At 44.4% G+C, this 16,831-nt stretch overlaps 3 protein-coding genes across 5 annotated transcripts in view; 2 read left to right on the forward strand and 1 right to left on the reverse strand.

Moving 5' to 3' along the window:
• The window catches only part of LOC108069847 (zinc finger protein 853), a 68,342-nt gene extending 68,194 nt beyond the window's left edge, over positions 1-148 (reverse strand). Inside the window, exon 1 of the mRNA XM_017160105.3 lies at positions 79-148. The gene's annotated coding sequence lies outside the window, so the exon portion shown is untranslated. The remainder of the gene's footprint in view (positions 1-78) is intronic.
• An 11,739-nt stretch (positions 149-11,887) lies between these two features.
• Ir94f (Ionotropic receptor 94f) lies at positions 11,888-13,555 on the forward strand. The gene has a single exon (XM_017160052.3). It carries the CDS (start codon positions 11,888-11,890, stop codon positions 13,553-13,555), a length of 1,668 nt encoding a protein of 555 aa, XP_017015541.3.
• Positions 13,510-15,810, forward strand: Ir94g (Ionotropic receptor 94g). Of its 3 annotated transcripts, none has more exons than XM_070217191.1 (2): positions 13,510-13,614; positions 14,085-15,810. In XM_070217191.1, exon 2 carries the CDS (start codon positions 14,105-14,107, stop codon positions 15,740-15,742), a length of 1,638 nt encoding a protein of 545 aa, XP_070073292.1. In that variant the 5' UTR covers positions 13,510-13,614; positions 14,085-14,104; the 3' UTR covers positions 15,743-15,810. The 3 variants fall into 3 exon arrangements, with proteins under 3 accessions (XP_070073292.1, XP_017015542.2, XP_070073293.1); XM_017160053.3 differs by lacking the exon at positions 13,510-13,614 and adding an exon at positions 13,957-14,025; XM_070217192.1 differs by lacking the exon at positions 13,510-13,614 and adding an exon at positions 13,978-13,998.
• Positions 15,811-16,831: the final 1,021 nt, after the last annotated feature.

Consider the following 16,831-nt stretch of genomic DNA (forward strand, 5'->3'; position numbering starts at 1 on the left):
AATGCAATTACAAACGCGTAAAACCGAGGAAAACGCTTCGAACCGGAGTTCAACTCAACTAAACTCAACTCGACTCACCTGCGGCAGGGCAAATACGCTTTGCTCGGATTTGGATTTGGATTTCGAATTGGAATTGGAATCTCCCCCAGAATCTCCTTGCTGAACGCTGAGCGCAGAAGTAAGGCAACAAAAACACACGCGATACCACACTCACACACCGAGATATCTTGGCCAGGCTCAATCTATGAAACGCGGATGTGGTTGGCAGCAAAAACTGGCAAGTGAAATATTTATGTAAATTTATTTCAGCTTCTTTTTTCGCTGTTGTGCAGCGGCAGTAGCCAGCCTGTGTTGGTGAAATGCATTTGAAGACATTAAGCGGCACACTTGGCAATTGTCGTCGTTTGGGGCAGCGCAGCGATTTGATTGAAGTGCGGCTGCCGACCAGGTCCACAAACCGACAAACCGACAGTCCGAGTGGCAGGCGAAACGTTGTTTAACAATTGTTTCGTTTTCTTATTCGTTTTGTTTTTTGTTTTTGGTTTTTTATTTTTATTTTTTTATTTTGCCTTGCGGTTCGGCAGGATTTGAGTTGTCAATTAGTTTGTTACGGCTGCTATCACTACTCGGAGGCAATTCGGAGGCGCCCGAAGCGCCGTTATCTGCCGCAAACAAATGACACCACAAAATGGCAGCGCGTTCGTTGCCTAAGTCTTTTGTTTTTCAGCCCGACGCGAAGATTGAACTGAAACTGAATATCGGCGGCCAGGTTAGAGCCTCTGTTTCTGTTTCTTTATTTCTGTGTGTCATTAAAAGACCGCTTTATTGCAACATGTTTTTCTATATACAATATAATTAATTTACTGATACAAATATTTTATTGCACGCTCTTTATGTGATCTTTTGGCCAGCGAGTAATTAAAAATGAATTTAATTTAATTTACCTTTTTTTTTGTTTTATTTATTTATACTCTCTTATGTTTTTTTGTTGGATTTTGCTTTTGTCGCCGATCGAAACGAGTTTGGTCTTTTGTTAATATTACTTTATATGTATGCTAGTCTTGTCTTGGCATAGGGCATCTGTGGCCACAAACTGGCATATATGTTTTGATTTGGTTTTATGGCCGCACTGAATGGCTTTTTACTGTTGGCCAGACTTTTTACGAGCACTATTTTCCTGTAGGTAGCCGCACAGTAACAGATTAAGTTTGAGTGCCAGCTGCAGGCGGGATTTTCGTTTTCATTCGCCCCCCAACCGAAAAAAGCATTTCCATTTCGATATCCGCGCAGTTCATTGGCCAGGCCCGCGATAGCGACGAAAATCGCACACAAAACGCCCTGGAAACGCGCGCACGCGACAACGAAAACCGCGCACGCGATTCGCCAGCGAGAAACGAGAAAATCCAAAAGCAAATGCTAAGAATCGCGAACTTTTTTAGCGCGCAGTCGCAACCAGCTCAAACAGTCCCGCAAGAAAGTCGCACAGAAACTGCAAGAGGATGAAAATTGCAATCGGCTCACAGCCCGACTGCAGTGGCAGCGACGCAGCAGCGGCAGCAGCAACAGCAACAGCAGCAACACATTGCAATTGCCGGTGCAGCAGCAACATCGGCAGGAGAAGCAGCAAAAGTAGCAGCGGCAGCGTTGCAAAACGTTCGAATCTCTCGGCAAAAACAGGCAACAACCTCTCGAAGACCGACTGACCGAGTAATACAGTCCAGCACCCCAACAACCACAACAACAACACGAAAGCAGCCCGAACTCTCTGGCTGACTGGCTGGAAGCAACAACAATAAAAAGCCGCTAAAAGCGCTTAGCCAAGAAAACCTGTTGCCCACCGATCGCTGCCAGCGTCGTTCGTTGCTTCGTGTTTATCGCGAATCTCCCACTCTCTCTCTTAGCCAACTCTCTGTTGGCCAACTCTCCGCTGGCCGTTCCAGTGGAGAGCGACTGGCCTAGCGGTTCATTTCCAGTTGGCTGCAATATCAGTTGCCGATCAGCTTTTGACCAATAAAAAAGGGGTTTCAAGTCGGGCGTCTGGAACGACGTCGACTGCGACGTAGGCAGCGTTTTGGCTGCCAAAGAGAACTCAAGTTAAGAGAGCCCCCATCGCGCTCTTTCGGGCCACTTGCTTAGGGCCAAAAGCGGACTGATAAGAAATTGAATAAAATTATATGAATTTCATTAAGCCGCCACAAAAAGCGCACACACATTTCCTGGCCGGCCACGCCTGGACATTAAAGCTATCGGGGCTCATTTATCGGGGCCAAAAAGGAAGCGAAAAGTGCTTGTGAGAATATACTTTTATTTAAAACTTCAGATACAAATCATAATTGAAAGGTGCTTGAAATAAATACAAAACATATACAAAAGAGAGAGGGGCAGGATGAGCTGTTCCAGCGGACAGGCGACACTTGCCACACGTCCAAAGGTTGCGACTTTGACAATTTAATTGTCACACGCCCGCCACTTTTGGTCAGCTTCCCGGCAGCACGAACTTGCCGCCTCGAACTCTATTAACGAAGCCAATTGACGGACACTTGAATGGCCAGCCGCTGTCATCGAAGAGAGGGGGATTCCCCCTTGATGAAGTGGGAAGGGGGAGGGGGAGTTGAGACCCCAACGGACCACCGAACAGCATTAACATAAACAAGTGTTGCAGGAGTCGCGAGCTGCAAAAGGGTAACAGAAACATCCCGAACATTGTCATAAATAACGCGACAATGACAACTTGTTTGTGCGGAATCGGAATTGGAGCTGCGATTGGTATGGCTGATGGTGCACTGGAAGAAAGAAATTAGGCAATTAGACCAACGAAAAAGTGTAATGTAATTTTGAAAGGATTCCCTTAAAATAGATGAAAGCGATCGAACTGTATACCGAATTCTTTAATTCAGAGCTTTACCTGTGACTTCAACAAAAAGTTGGACGGTATTTATGTCTATCATAAAAATCATATCTTCCCAAACTACTTTAGTTAAGCCTTCTTATTATTTTATTAAAATATATTTTAAAATTAAAAATAAGTTTTTGAGGAAAATATTGTTGTTAAATTTTATTCGACTATTATATTAAAACTATTTTTTCAGAATATAAATTATATGTAATATTTAATTAAAATATATTTTAAGAGTGTACTTAGTTTTAGAGTAAAATATTCTTAAGATATAGTTTGGAATTTTCATAATTTGACTGTAAAATATCATTAAGCTTTAAAATATTGTACTAATATTTTAGAATTATTTTCCCAGAATATAAATTATAAAATGTAGAATATCTAAGATAATCTTTCTTTTAGTGTAGCGGTACTGCTATCGCACTCGGAATCGGAATCGCGGCCTAATGCAGCAATTGACGTGCGGCGTTTGCACCTAGCCGAGTATTTGATGCGTCCGCAGGTCCCAGAGGCGGAGGCCACATAAAAGTGGCGCGGCAATTGCCAACTTTGGTCACTGCCGGCGACAAGTGTAAAACGACAGTCTCCAGGAGTCGGCGCTGGGATCTCGGATATTGTAGTTCGATCTCGGCTTTGGCCAAGTGCTCCTCCTGGCACAGAATCGCGATTCGCCATTCGCGACAGTGTGTTTGTGTGTTTATGGCAGCTGCCGTTTGATACTCATTCAAGTGCCGCCTAACATGATTTCGGTGTCATCTGCTTTTCAGCTTTAATATTGCCTGTTTAATGTGACATTTGCTGTAGCCGTTGCTGTTGCCGCTGCTGGGCTGTTGCATTATTTATGAGCTTCGGATCGGATCGGATCGAAACGAATCGAATTCGAATTCGATCCCCACATTCACCTCCCATCGCATCATCCCATCCCATTCGCTCTCACCGCAAAGGCCTCTATGGCCCCTGGATGGCATCTTAAACGTTTCCCATTTTTAATTTAGTGATGATTGATGTCTTGTCCACGTCGCCTTGACAACGACACACTTGACTCTCCACTGGACCCGTCTGCGTCCCCTCGGATTCGCATTTGGCTCGCCTGTGGGGATACGCAGCTGTGTCTTTGGCACAAAAGTCAATTAAGCCGCGATTTAAATGCTGCCAGGGTCATGCCTTGGGAAAGGAGTGCCCATCCATGGGAAGCTTGGATTATGGTCTACTCGAGCAGTTGGCCACTGCCAATGGTCCTCGGTCTTTGGGTACGTGCGGCTGCCTGGTCACAAAATGGGGCCCAGAGAGCGCCATTTGACCTGATTTTATTTGCACTATTTTACTTTTATTGCTCACTGTTCCGTAAGCACTGAGAGAAATTCTTAAGTGGGGTTCTTAATGCTTAAATAAATTAATTATATTTTTTAAATAATAAATATAACCAGAAAAATGAGATTAACGCTAAATCCTTTAGATGTAAACAGGATAAAATACTTTATTAAATATATTAGAATTTTCTTTACCCAATGTAATTTAACATTTATTTTTAATTTCGTATTATACCAAAAGGGTTTTAATATATTCCGGATCAATTTTCCATATCAAAGTTCTTCCTATTTCCAAATACCACATTTTCAGTAATTTCTCCAAGTGCTCGATCTCATTTTGAATGAATGGGAAGCCATTCTGCCGACTTCTGCACGGCAATGATGCGGAACCGAATACAAAATGAAATTGCATCCACAAATTGCCAGGGCGACGGCCATCGACAATTTCATTTCTTTACTGGCTGCTTCCATTTGGAAGCCGAAGTGCGGTTCAAAAGGTTTGCCAAATTATAAATTAAAAGTAAATCGAATCGAATGCTTAGCCATTTGTCTGTGAACTCGAAAGTGCCTGGCCGGGCCTGGTGATGTGAAAGCCGGGCTTCAGAGCGAGCTTAGGGGTCAGCTCGAAATACAAATACCCATCGAATATCCAACCGGAGAGCGTTGCAGGTGCATGCCAAATCCAAATCCGTTTGTCAGCGTCAGCATCTCGGTCGTGTGTTTTTCCAGCTTGTTCTAATTTGCATGCAAACGGATCTGCGGACCGGACTGCAATGGAATGGTCTAAACTGGACGGCGACCTGCCACAAGCCATGACGAATTACTTGACACCTGGACGGGCCATAAAACGGCGATCGCTTTTTGGCGGGGGCGTTTGGCCATTTGGCCTCGGTTCTTTGGTCATGGCCAAATCTGGTTCTGCCGTCCGGCAATTTCAATTGGTATTGATGGGACACCGGGAAGGCAGGTTCCCCGCTCCCAGTTCCCGGCTAATTGCAATTGTTGATGCCAAAGAGACATCTCTCTTTCGGCTGATTTACGGCCAAACATCGCCGCTTGATGAGCTGGTCGTCAGCTTTTAGTGCGTGCATCACTCATTGTTACAGTTAGAGAGCTGGCAGCTCTAATTTAATTTAAATGCAGCCCGCCAAAGCGACACCCGCCGCTGTCGCTCGTTTGTCTGCCTCCAGCGGCTTCGGTTGCCAACTCCAAGTCCCCATCCCAGTTCAAGACCATGTCCAAGCGGATCTTGCTCCACATCCACTATGTATAACATCCACATCCACATCCACTTGGCTGCAGGTTTTCGAGTGTGTTTGCCTTGGCGGCGGTGAAATTTCGCCCGCCTGACGTGGGCGTTTTGGCTCAAATGCCTTCAGCCGGTCTTTACGGCCGCCGTTTCAATGCGCTTTAATTTCTATGGCCCCGGCCAAGATTGCAATTCATTTCCCTGCCATTTGGCGGCCAGCGCTGACACACAATTAAATTCTCACACACAACAAAAAAAAAATTAAATTTAACATTTAAGATTAGTGAAATTTGTGGGTCATTAAAATTTTTAACATTTTTCTAATTAAGGATTTCATTTAATTTGATAAGGATTTATTAATTTATTTTTAAGTTTAAAAATATTTTTAAATGCTGAAAATGTTGTTTAATTTTAAAGATACAAAATTATTTTTAAGATACAATCACTATTTTCATGTAAGGTTTTTTCTGGTATGTCGTAAGAAACAGGATTTAAAAAAAAAGTGTTAAGTTTACACTTCTCATTCTCGGTACAGGATTTCTAAAGATAATTCATATGTTTAGTCCAACATAAAAATATTATATTGCACTCCTATTAAATTCCAATAATTTCCTAAACAATGGGCCACGATTTTTCCGAGTGCCGACTACTTTTGGGTGCTTATAAAATCAGCATTTGACAGTCGGGCAAAGAAACTCTCATCATCATCATAACTCGTGCGGGGGCATTATCAATTGTCATCGCCGGATCGCTGTTGTCATCGGGCCAAGCTTATTGCTGTTAATCCATTCTGCCCGCTCTTATCAACATCGCCATCAGCGCAAAAGCGAACATTTGTTAAACACTAAATGCACTTATTTGTTTTGCGGCAGCGGCAGCCCCAAGAATGCAATCAACGTTGGCCACACAGCAAACAGAAAATGCTGCAACTGCAACTGCAGCGACTGCAGCTCCCTGGTTGACTTGACTGCCTAACTGACTGACTGACAGTGGTTTTGGCCCGGCATCTCAGTGGGGAAGCTACTAAAATGAGGCAGTCTCGGGAGCTCCAGAGTCAGCTTTTTATTTTGTTTTCCGTTTTTGTTTTTGGTTTCATTTGACTCCCACGTTTGCGATGGCGCATTGCACAAATTGCATTATTTGCACGCCGCGCAGTTGCAGTCTGGCTGACTGTTGTTGTTAGTATTATCATCAACATTGTTCTTGTTTTTCGGCCTCTTCCTGCGGCACTTGACGCCACGAGAACATAAAAATGCTTTTCAGCACTCGAAATGATGATGACTGTCCTCCGCCCCCTTGTTCGGCTAAACTACTCCAGTCAAAATAGCATTTTAATAGACGCAGCAGCAACGGCAACACGACCCAGAGCCAAACTCCAAGCCAAGTCAGTGAACATGTGAAAATACTTTGGCCAAAACCGCCACGGAAAGGGGAAGTCGCAGGAATTGCCAGCACACGCTTTTCTAATTTAAGAACCTTTCGCTGCATGTCCAGAAATTTGACATCAACTTGCCGCTTGCTTGCCAAATGTTATCTAAGCCGCAAACGGAATCCAGTTAGCTGCGTCGGTCGGAAGAGCAAACAAAAGAGGGTGATGGTGATGAGGGGTAAGAGGCAAGGGGATTTCAAAAACGGCTAGACGCCCTGTTTGCCTGAGCACTTGACTTGCCCCATTTGCTGCCGGGGTGGTGGGTGTTGCTATTGCAGTTGATGTTGCTGCTGTTGCTGTTGCTGCTGCTGCTGCTCTTGATGTTGCTGGTGTAATGAGCAACCACATCAACTGTTGAGCTGGCAAGTGAAGTGCTCATCATGACAGCTGCAAAATGCAAGGCGAAGATGATTTATAATTGTCATAGACTTCCTGGTTTTGTTGTTTAAACGGGCGATGAGTGAAAAGCCGAGCACTGCCAGCACGAATCATATCCATGGCAGATACATTTCAGCACCTGCTGCTAACAGTGCTCATGATGGCACTTCCCCTGGGAGGGGGGATCTCATTGGAGGATTTTGGAAGATTCATAGAAGAGTGCGCTTAAAATATACAGAAAATGAATACTGATTTTTGTAGGTATCTTAACCGAATAAAATAGGTAAATAAAAAAGCATATTAAACTACATTTTGTTTAACCAAAAAATAGATATAAATTAAATTTACCGGAACAAATTTAGGTTTCACTTTTCACTTTTGCATTTTACGAGCTCAAGTTATTATGGCAAAATCAAGTTTTCTCCTAATGTTTATATTCATCAAAAGCTGCTTTGATTTTGTATGTTTATGTCAATATAAACATTTTATTGGTGCTTTTATGAATGCATTTATATTGAGTTTAAGGTTGGATATACTGTGCTCTTAAAAGATCTTTATTAATGCCATCTACATAAAACGATTTAGCAGATTATGGCCAGGCTCAAATAATATATTTCAATCCATAATGGACCAATATATAGTTCAAGCTGTCTTCTCTTTCGTTTAAGCGTATCTGCTTGTTAAATAAGAGCCACACTTTATGAGTAATCAAGCCGCACAAAAACTGTAATTTCAATGTCTCATTCCCGGATTCATTTGAAGCTGATCCAGTGGCTCAGATTCCGTTTCCTTCAGCTGGAAGGGGAGCCGCAGTTCCGCATCCAACAATAGCCACCACAAATGGCCAAGAGGCAGCCGACTTATGCAACTCCAGTCAGCCGACGACGGGCAGGCAATGGCGGGCAATTAATTTAATTGCAAACGGCATGAGAGCTCGCCACGCCCTGAATTTATTTTAATTAGCCCGATATTCGCTTCATTATATTTACATACATCAACTGCAGCTCCGGCGACCCGGCGAAGCGAAGCGCTGCCCAGAAATAGTTCGGTCTAATAAGTGGCATTTATAATTTTATTGACTGCCAGGCCAGCCCAGCAACGAAGGCAACAAAAGATTGCGAGGCGATCGGATCGAATCGGATCGGATCGGTTGATGGCGCGATTCTGGGATTCAGTTTTAAAATCCGCTGCAGCAGAAGCGCCAGCGGCTCTGAAAATTTGGACATATGCCAGTCTGGGTTGTTTTTTTTTTTGGCCAGGTCGATACTAAATTTTTCGACATTAGTTGGCAATTTTTTGTGGCCCAAAGCTGTCACGCCGACAGAACGTCAAGGAGAGATCACAGAAATGGGAGAAAAAATATTTTTAATAGGGAATTTCAATTGCTCTTATTTTAGGTTCCATATATTCCATATTTCTAAATATAAATTACAAAAATTATTTAAACAATCAAGAAATGATTAGTGTAGATACATTTTTATAAAACTAAAACTAAACTAATAATGATTATTATTGAACAACGCATAATAAAATCTAAAAATATCTTATATATTTGATTTGATATTAAGGATTACGTTCCCTTATTAAAAAACCTTTATATAACAGAAACTAATTTAATAAGAATTTTTAAAAGGAATTTAGAACCACCTTCAAGTAACTGGACTTAACCCCTTTAAAAAGGGTACAAACACCCGAGAGCCACAACACATTTGCCACATTTTGACTTCTCGTCAGAGGGCGATTCTGTTCCGCTGGCCGCTGCAGTGTTTGCTAAACAGGCACACTTCGAGCCGGATCGGATCTGGTCGGAACGGAACGGAACGGAGCGGAATAAGGCTGGCTGGCTGGATTGGCCCCAGACCCTGACATATTCCTCGTTGACGGTGCACGACTTGGTCGGAGGAGAAGGAGGAGGAGGGGTTCCAACGCCCTGGAGCTGATCCAAGGCGGATCGGGGGCATCATTATGATGTGGCTGTGACGGGCGGGCAACCTTTTGGGGAGGGGCTGTGTGCTCGCCCTGCATTTGCAACATTTTCATTTTCATTTTCGTCTGGTGGCTCGTTTCGCTGCCATGTGGCACATTTATCAGAAAATGCCCACTGACATTTGGCCAGCCACTTGAACTGGGTTAGCAGTGCAGCTCTGGCTCTGTGCTCATTAATTTTATTTGTTGCCAAAAAAAAAAACACAAAAAAAGAGGGAAAAAAAGATTGCTTGGCTCGACCCCGGGGCATCACCACAATCCGGATTTCTCAATACGCAATTTCTGTACGAGATTTCGAGATTTACCAAATTGAATTGGCCAACGGATTGGATCGGATTTGATCGGCTCGGAACGATCAGAATGTGTAATTAAAGGGCGATCGAGAGTCGAAGGGCGGTCCGGGCCCTAATGAATGCCGGCTGCTAATTAAGTTTTTAATGATCCACATTTGGCGCGTACAAGCTGGCAAATCAATTAGCGCCCGCAGCCAACCAACCAGCTAACCAGATAGCCAACAAATGAGCCTGGCCCAGACCAAATGGCTTTGACAATTGCAGCCGAACTACGCCCAAACGCGGAGCGCAATCTCTGATGTAATCTGCGGCCAATTGGCGTCGTTGGCCTGAAATATGTTTTATCGCATTTATTATCAGCTGCACCAAATCGTCTATAATTGAAAAACTGTTAACTAGATTAGCTGCCATTAGATCGAGCGATCGCGGGGCCAGCCAGGCCAAGTGGTGGGTTCCAGTGGTTGCCAGTCTCTGGGCTCCAGATTCAGATCCATATCCAGTTTGTGGCCATTTAGTTGGTCCAGTGCCGCCGCTGTGGGAGATAAGTCTCTGTAATAGTAATCGACTTGGCCAAAATGGCGCTGACCAGGCTCGTAAATAAACTGCGGCTGCCCCAAAGGGACATGCCATCCATTCTCCATTTTTCAAATTTCAAATTTTCTTTATTTATTTAAGTGCCACCAAATCAGCCTCCTTGCTGCTTTCTGCTCTTTGGAATCTAATTAAGTTGTTTAAGTGGAATTTGTGGCCATAAAATTATGCAAATCTCGGTGCGCCACCGCACTTCTACCCCACTCGATAGGCACTCTGCGGATGCATATTTGCATTGGTAATTTGCACGCCAAAAGCCCACAAAGCCTCGGGGCCCCGGGCTCTTGGATCGTAAATCATAAGTGGGTGAGTTACGATTACGTTTTAAATTTGTTTATTTTCTGTGTTTTGTTCCTTAGCGCCACTAAAATATTGTGCGGAAAATAATTGCATTTTACTGCCTGATTTTAAGGGTGTGATCTGCGGAAAAGTTCTCAGGCCCCGTGGAAAGCCATTAGTTTCTGTCATAAAGTTCGACTTTTATTCAGCATTTCACATGGCTTCTTGAGTTTATATGCATATGCCCACACAGGTGCATAAAGATGTCAACGCTTAACTTATCAAGCCAGACAAACACGACGAACAGCGAAACGCCAACGACGATGATGCGACAACGATGTTAATACAATAAAACCACTGTAATTTCTGCTTTCGGTTTATTTGCATGTCTCTGCTGCTGCTGGTCACAAAAAACCGAAAGCCGAGAGCCGAAAAATACAAGTAGCGCCCACCGCTGACCGTTTATCAAACAACAATAAACTGTAATTTATGAAAAATGCCTGTAAAATGACGATAAAACAAGTGCCACGACCACGACGACACCAAAGCAACAAAATGCTGCTGTGCAGATGATGATGATGACATGGACATGGCTGCCCGTCTTAGTCTTGTGCGGATCCAGCAACCAGCAGTGGGTGTGTGTGGCTGTATGGATGGGTGCATGGCTGCATGGGTGCCTGGTGGAGTGGCCAAGAAGACAACAATTCATTTGGTCGGTATTCCACTCGGGGGGCAGGGAAAGGGGTCGTGGGTTAGCGGGTTCGGCGATCCCCAGCTGCATCTTCACATTTGGCCCGGGCATTTGACCATTGTCAACACGCTGGTTTCTTGTTCGGCTCGCCAGCAATTGTCTTTGTGCCCAGTGGTTAAGTCTGAAGTGGGGTATATCAAATCACCCATCACCATCACCCATTTTTACGTGTTTTTAATATTTAAAATTAACATCTTACTTAGGGATTTGCATGAGCTTAAAAAACTTAAAAAACAATCACTTTTCATATAAAATAAATAATTATTTTATTAATAATTTATTTATTTACTTTTTATGCCACTTAAAACAAATTAGTTTTAGATTAATAACAAATATTAATTAATAAATATTTGTATTTGTAATTTGCTGTATTTATACGGGCTCTGATTTCTGTAATATGATTGGCTTTCCTTCTTGTTCCCTTATAAATCGAATAGGGTATCTGCCGTTCGAATACCCCTAACTGCAGCATTCTCCTGTGTTTATTTGGGTCACTCTGGCGACAGGTCAGACAAGCCACAGTTTTGTGCGTCGCTACTTTTGCTTTCGAGCGTTGGCGCGAGCTCCTTTGCATTCGTTGTTTGGCATTGTTTTCGGTAGCTCTCCTGCGTTTTTGCCTTCTGCAAGTCAGCCCTTAAAAATGCTGACTCCTTGAAAACGACGGCCACAATGGGAGCTGTGCCTTAAAAGCCGGGATTAAGCCTTCAATGAGCCACTAGTCGAAAATGTGGCAACAAGTGCAGTTGGTGGAGACCCCACCGCTAGCCGAGGTTCTCCAGCGGCTGTGGACTCATTTAAGGGAGGAGATTCGATTTCGCACCCTGCTCTACTATCGCCTGAGCTCCTGCGACTGCTGGTTCGAAGGGATTTTGGAAACTAGTAACTCAACGAACTTGTTGTGGGACGATCGGACGTACCCGCATTATCTGAGACACCGACAGGATATGGACGTACTGGCAGTGGCTTGTCTGAGTTTCAGCGAATATAATGAAGTTCTGATTGCATTAAGCCTAATGCTGGACCAAATACGCAGTATGCCTGTGGTTTTGCAGCTTTGTGGTCAGGAAGATCCGATCCAAGAGCAGAAATCAGCCTGGATATTACTGAATCGAGTTCGCGAGCTAAAGATGCCTAATGTGCTGCTGCTTTCCTGGAATTTTTTGAGCTCCAGAACATTTTACGCCTTTGACTTCTTTCCGGAATTCAAAGTTACAAGGCAAATTTATCAATCATGGCTCACCCTTTTTCCCTATAAGCTGGGAAACCTTCAAGGACATCCGATTCTGACCTTGCCAGATAATTCCCAACCACATACCATTGTGCAAAAGGATTCAAATGGTTCCTTGGTCATTTCCGGTGCCGTTTGGCGATTTATGCAGGAATTCGTTCAATATATCAACGGCAGTCTGCAGTTGCCGATGGATCCAGTTCCTGGCAGAACTCTGAGATACGCAGAGGTCCTTGATTTGGTAAGAAACCAAACGTTGGATATAGCTGCCAGTTTGAGGCCCTACAGACACGTTCAGCGTAGCAACCAACATATTTATGGCTATCCGATGATGGTGGGCAACTGGTGTTTGATGTTGCCCACGGAAAGCGTACTAAGCAGCCACGAGGCATTGAGCAGACTGATGGAGTCACCTTGGATCTGGTTGCTTTTGCTCATCCTCTACATTGGGCACACGTGGCTGACCCAAAAAATGGATCTAAAATACCCCCTCATTCACCTGTTGAAGCCCCTTACTTTCCTGGCGCTTCTCTGCCTTCTGCAGGCCCAACTTTCGGCCTACTTCATTGGACCCCAGCAGGTGAATCACATAACCAGCATGCAGCAAGTTCAGGACTCAGGTTTAAAAATCAGGGGAATGCGAGGGGAGTTCATGGAGTACCCCATTGATATGAGAAGCAGGTACGCCTCCTCCTTTCTCCTACATGATCTCTTCTTCGATTTGACCAAATACCGGGACAGTTTCAACACCTCGTACGGCTATACGGTGACTTCTGTTAAATGGCAGTTGTACAAGGAGGCCCAGCGACAATTTCGGCGTCCTTTGTTTCGCTACTCGGAGGACATTTGTGTGCAGAAGCTGTCGCTTTTCTCGCTGATCCTGCAAAGCAACTGTTTGTATCGCTACCAACTGAAGGAGTTCATCACCCGTCTGTACGAAACAGGACTTATTCGATTGTGGTATCGGAGATCCTACTACGTCATGGTAAAGACGGGAAGTTTCCATATCGGGGACATCCCCACATCCCACCAGGCGCAGACAATTCGTTGGTCGGAATGGCAGTACGTGGTGGGAGTATTCGGTATGGGACTTTTATTTTCAACGACAGTCTTCGTCATTGAGCTTACTGTTCACTGTGTAAATGTTTGCCTAGTCAACTTGTAACTTGCTTCGTGGTAGCAAATAAAAAGCATATAGGGTTTACCTATAATTAGATAAAAGGGGTATATGGTTTTTACCAAAATTTCTTTCTTTAACTAAAGTAAAATAGAAAAATATTTCAGGGACCGTAAATAATCATTATTTGAGATTTTTATTTTAAAAAGACTACTGTGATATTTTGTTTTAAACGTCAAAAATAACGTTATTTTTACTCTCGTCCACAAAGTATATGCATTTCAACAAATCTGGAAAGCAAATTAACTGTTATTTGTTCATGTCTATAAAGTGCATAAAAACCAGTTAAATTATTGATTAAAACTTGTAAAAACCTCAGTAGGCCTTTTAAAATAAAAATCTCAAATAATGATTATTTACGGTCCCTGAAATATTTACTAAAGGGTATTCATAGTGTCCGGCACTTTGTTATTTTTACCATCAGTTGAAGGGTAATCCATAAATAAAGTTCCGGCTAAGTAACTTTTCCAGCGATTAAACAAATAAAACACCTTATAATATATAGTACTATCCGTAGGACGAAGTCAGTGCTCTGAGATGTCGTCCACCGGTGGTAGTCTTCACTCCAAGCTCGTGTCGCTGATTAGCCGTGGTCAGGAGTTTACCAGCATTTTCTTTTACGCTCCTGTAAAAGAAAATTGCCACCTGGAGGACACTCTATCTTCGGCCACTTGGGGACTGCCCTTGGTGATATGGCGTTCGGATAGGACGGTGATCCTAAATGGATTCCTCGGCGAGGGTCTCTTGGTGCTGGCCTGCCTGCCTGAATTCCATTGGAGAGCTCTGCTGGGCAGCCTGTCGAGGAGTTTGAAGTATCTAAGACAGGCCAGAGTACTCATCGAATTCATGGAGGAAAGGGACGAATTTCTGGTCAATCAAGTGCTGGAGTTTTGTCTCAGTCAGGATATGATTAATGCCAATGCCATATTCAGCGATTTTGCAGAGACTCAAGTGGTCAGCAGCTTTGAGGCCTATCCGCAGTTCGAAGTGATGAACCAAACCTTCACAGAGGACACTCAGGTGTCTGAACTGTATCCAAATAAGATGATAGACCTCCGGGGCGGTAGAATACGCACCATGCCCGACTACTCGGAGCCAAATACGATTCTCTACCAGGACAAGCAGGGCAACAAACAGATCCTGGGCTATTTGTGGGACATCATGGAGGCCTATGCCCACAAGCACAACGCGCAGCTGCAGGTGGTCAATAAGTATGCGGATGACAGGACCCTCAACTTTATCGAACTCCTGGACGTGGCCCAAAGCGGCATTATAGACGTGGCTGCCAGCATTCAGCCCATGTCGATGGGTGGCCTGGATCGCGTTCACGAGATGTCCTATCCGGTGAATCAGGCCAGTTGGTGCACCATGTTGCCGGTGGAGAGGCAACTCAATGTGTCCGAGTTGCTCTCCCGGGTGCTGCCCTATCCAACGTTTGCCCTCCTGATTTTTCTCTGGATTTTCTACGAGGTGCTGCGGGGACGATGGCGTCGGCATCAGAGGCTCCAGCGGATGGGCTGGCTGGTATTGGCCACTTTGGTTACTTCCAATTACCTGGGCAAACTACTCACTCTCTTCGCCGATCCTCCATCTTTGCCACCCATCGACAGCCTGGCCGCTTTGATAGAGTCGCCAGTGCGCATCATCTCCATTAGATCTGAATACTCATCCATTGAATTCACCCAGCGCACCAAATACTCCGCTGCATTCCGTCTATCTTTGAAGACCTCGACGTTGATTGGCCTGCGAAATGCCCTAAATACCTCCTATGGATATACCCTAACCAGTGAAAAATGGAAAATGTACAGGGAGCAGCAGAAGCGTAGCGCCAGACCTCTCTTTCGCTACTCCAAGGACCTGTGCTTCTACGAGATGGTTCCCTTCGGCCTGGTCATCCCAGAGAACTCGGCGCATCGAGCTACCCTGCACAATTTTACTCTGTTACTTTCGCAGTCGGGTCTGCATGACTTGTGGGTGGCCAGGGGTTTCTACTACATGGTCAAGGCGGGCAAAATAAATTTAGTGGACTTTAAGGAACGTTATCAGCCCGAAACCCTGACCATCTCGGACCTGCGACACGTCCTCGTCCTTTATGGTTCAGGTGTGCTAATTAGCATGGCTCTGTTTACCTGTGAGCTATTTGTCAGCTGGGTAAACTATTGGCTGGGCTTTTAATTGTTCCAGCGGCAATTACGGCGATGGCGTCCGATAAAACCACCCGGTTCCGGTAAATAATAGAGACAAGCCAGGACAAAAAGAACAGAAAACAGAAAAACAAATGAAAACTTTGTGTTTTACTTCGTGACGGTGACAAGGGTTCCTGGAGTGCCCGATTCAAGGCAGGGAGACAGTAGTTAACAATGCTGTTGAATGGTTTCCTACCGTCTTACACCTTCGAGAGGTGCAAGAGCTGCGAGGGCAAATGAAATAAATGCAAATTGCCTCCTACGAAGTCACCGCAGCGACACGACGGGCACCACGAAATGAGACCCCAATCGAGGGAGGGGGGAGATGAACCACTGAGCCACTGAGCCATCAGGCAACCGCAGCAGATCCACCAAATTATGTAAAAACCTTGGCAGCAAACACCAGCAAATTGTGGCTTGTTTGTTTGTTTGCTTCTTTTTCTACACTTTTTGGTAGGACAACGCAAGATCCGAGTTGCTGGCCCGTTTTGATTAACATAAAGCGAATAATAGACATCGACTGGCAGCAACGTGTACAAATTTGATTTCACGATTTTGCACTATTTAGCCAAAAGAAGTCAAAGATGCCAGAGCCAAAAGCAAACCAACACCTGCAACATTGGCAACAAGCAACAAGCTTTTCGCTTTTTGGTAGTTTTGACAGCTGAAGATGCATTTGCGCCGCGTTTCCACGGCTGTCAATGATGTGTTGCAACATGCATATCTCAATTTCAAATGACGTCTAGTTAGGCAAATGAATCCGCTCTTTTGCCGATATGAATTGGCCCAGTTCGATTGTTTGCCTTTAGAATTTTCTTGCCGCACGGCCAATGGATGTCTAGATTTGGTTTTTCGGCCAAGACAATTCGGCACGCCAAGAGCAATTTATGACACACAAGAAGCGCCACGATTTGGTTGACAAATTTCCCCAAACACGAAGCCTGGGAAATGAATTATGTGGCCGTGATCGTCGGCGGGAAAATCAAGCCAAAAGCCGCTGATCGAGCGGGCCAAGACCCTCACGACATGTGAGACAATTTCCAGCCAACCGTCGTGGCCAACAATCGACTGCAGTTTC

The sequence above is a fragment of the Drosophila takahashii genome, chromosome 3R (assembly GCF_030179915.1).
Source record: "Drosophila takahashii strain IR98-3 E-12201 chromosome 3R, DtakHiC1v2, whole genome shotgun sequence".
In the NCBI taxonomy this organism is placed as follows: Eukaryota; Metazoa; Arthropoda; class Insecta; order Diptera; family Drosophilidae; genus Drosophila; species Drosophila takahashii.

Excerpts from the sequence above, each read along its gene's own strand:
- Ir94g (XM_070217191.1), top strand. The coding sequence starts at position 14,105 with ATGTCGTCCACCGGTGGTAGTCTTCACTCCAAGCTCGTGTCGCTGATT.
- Ir94f (XM_017160052.3), top strand. The coding sequence starts at position 11,888 with ATGTGGCAACAAGTGCAGTTGGTGGAGACCCCACCGCTAGCCGAGGTT.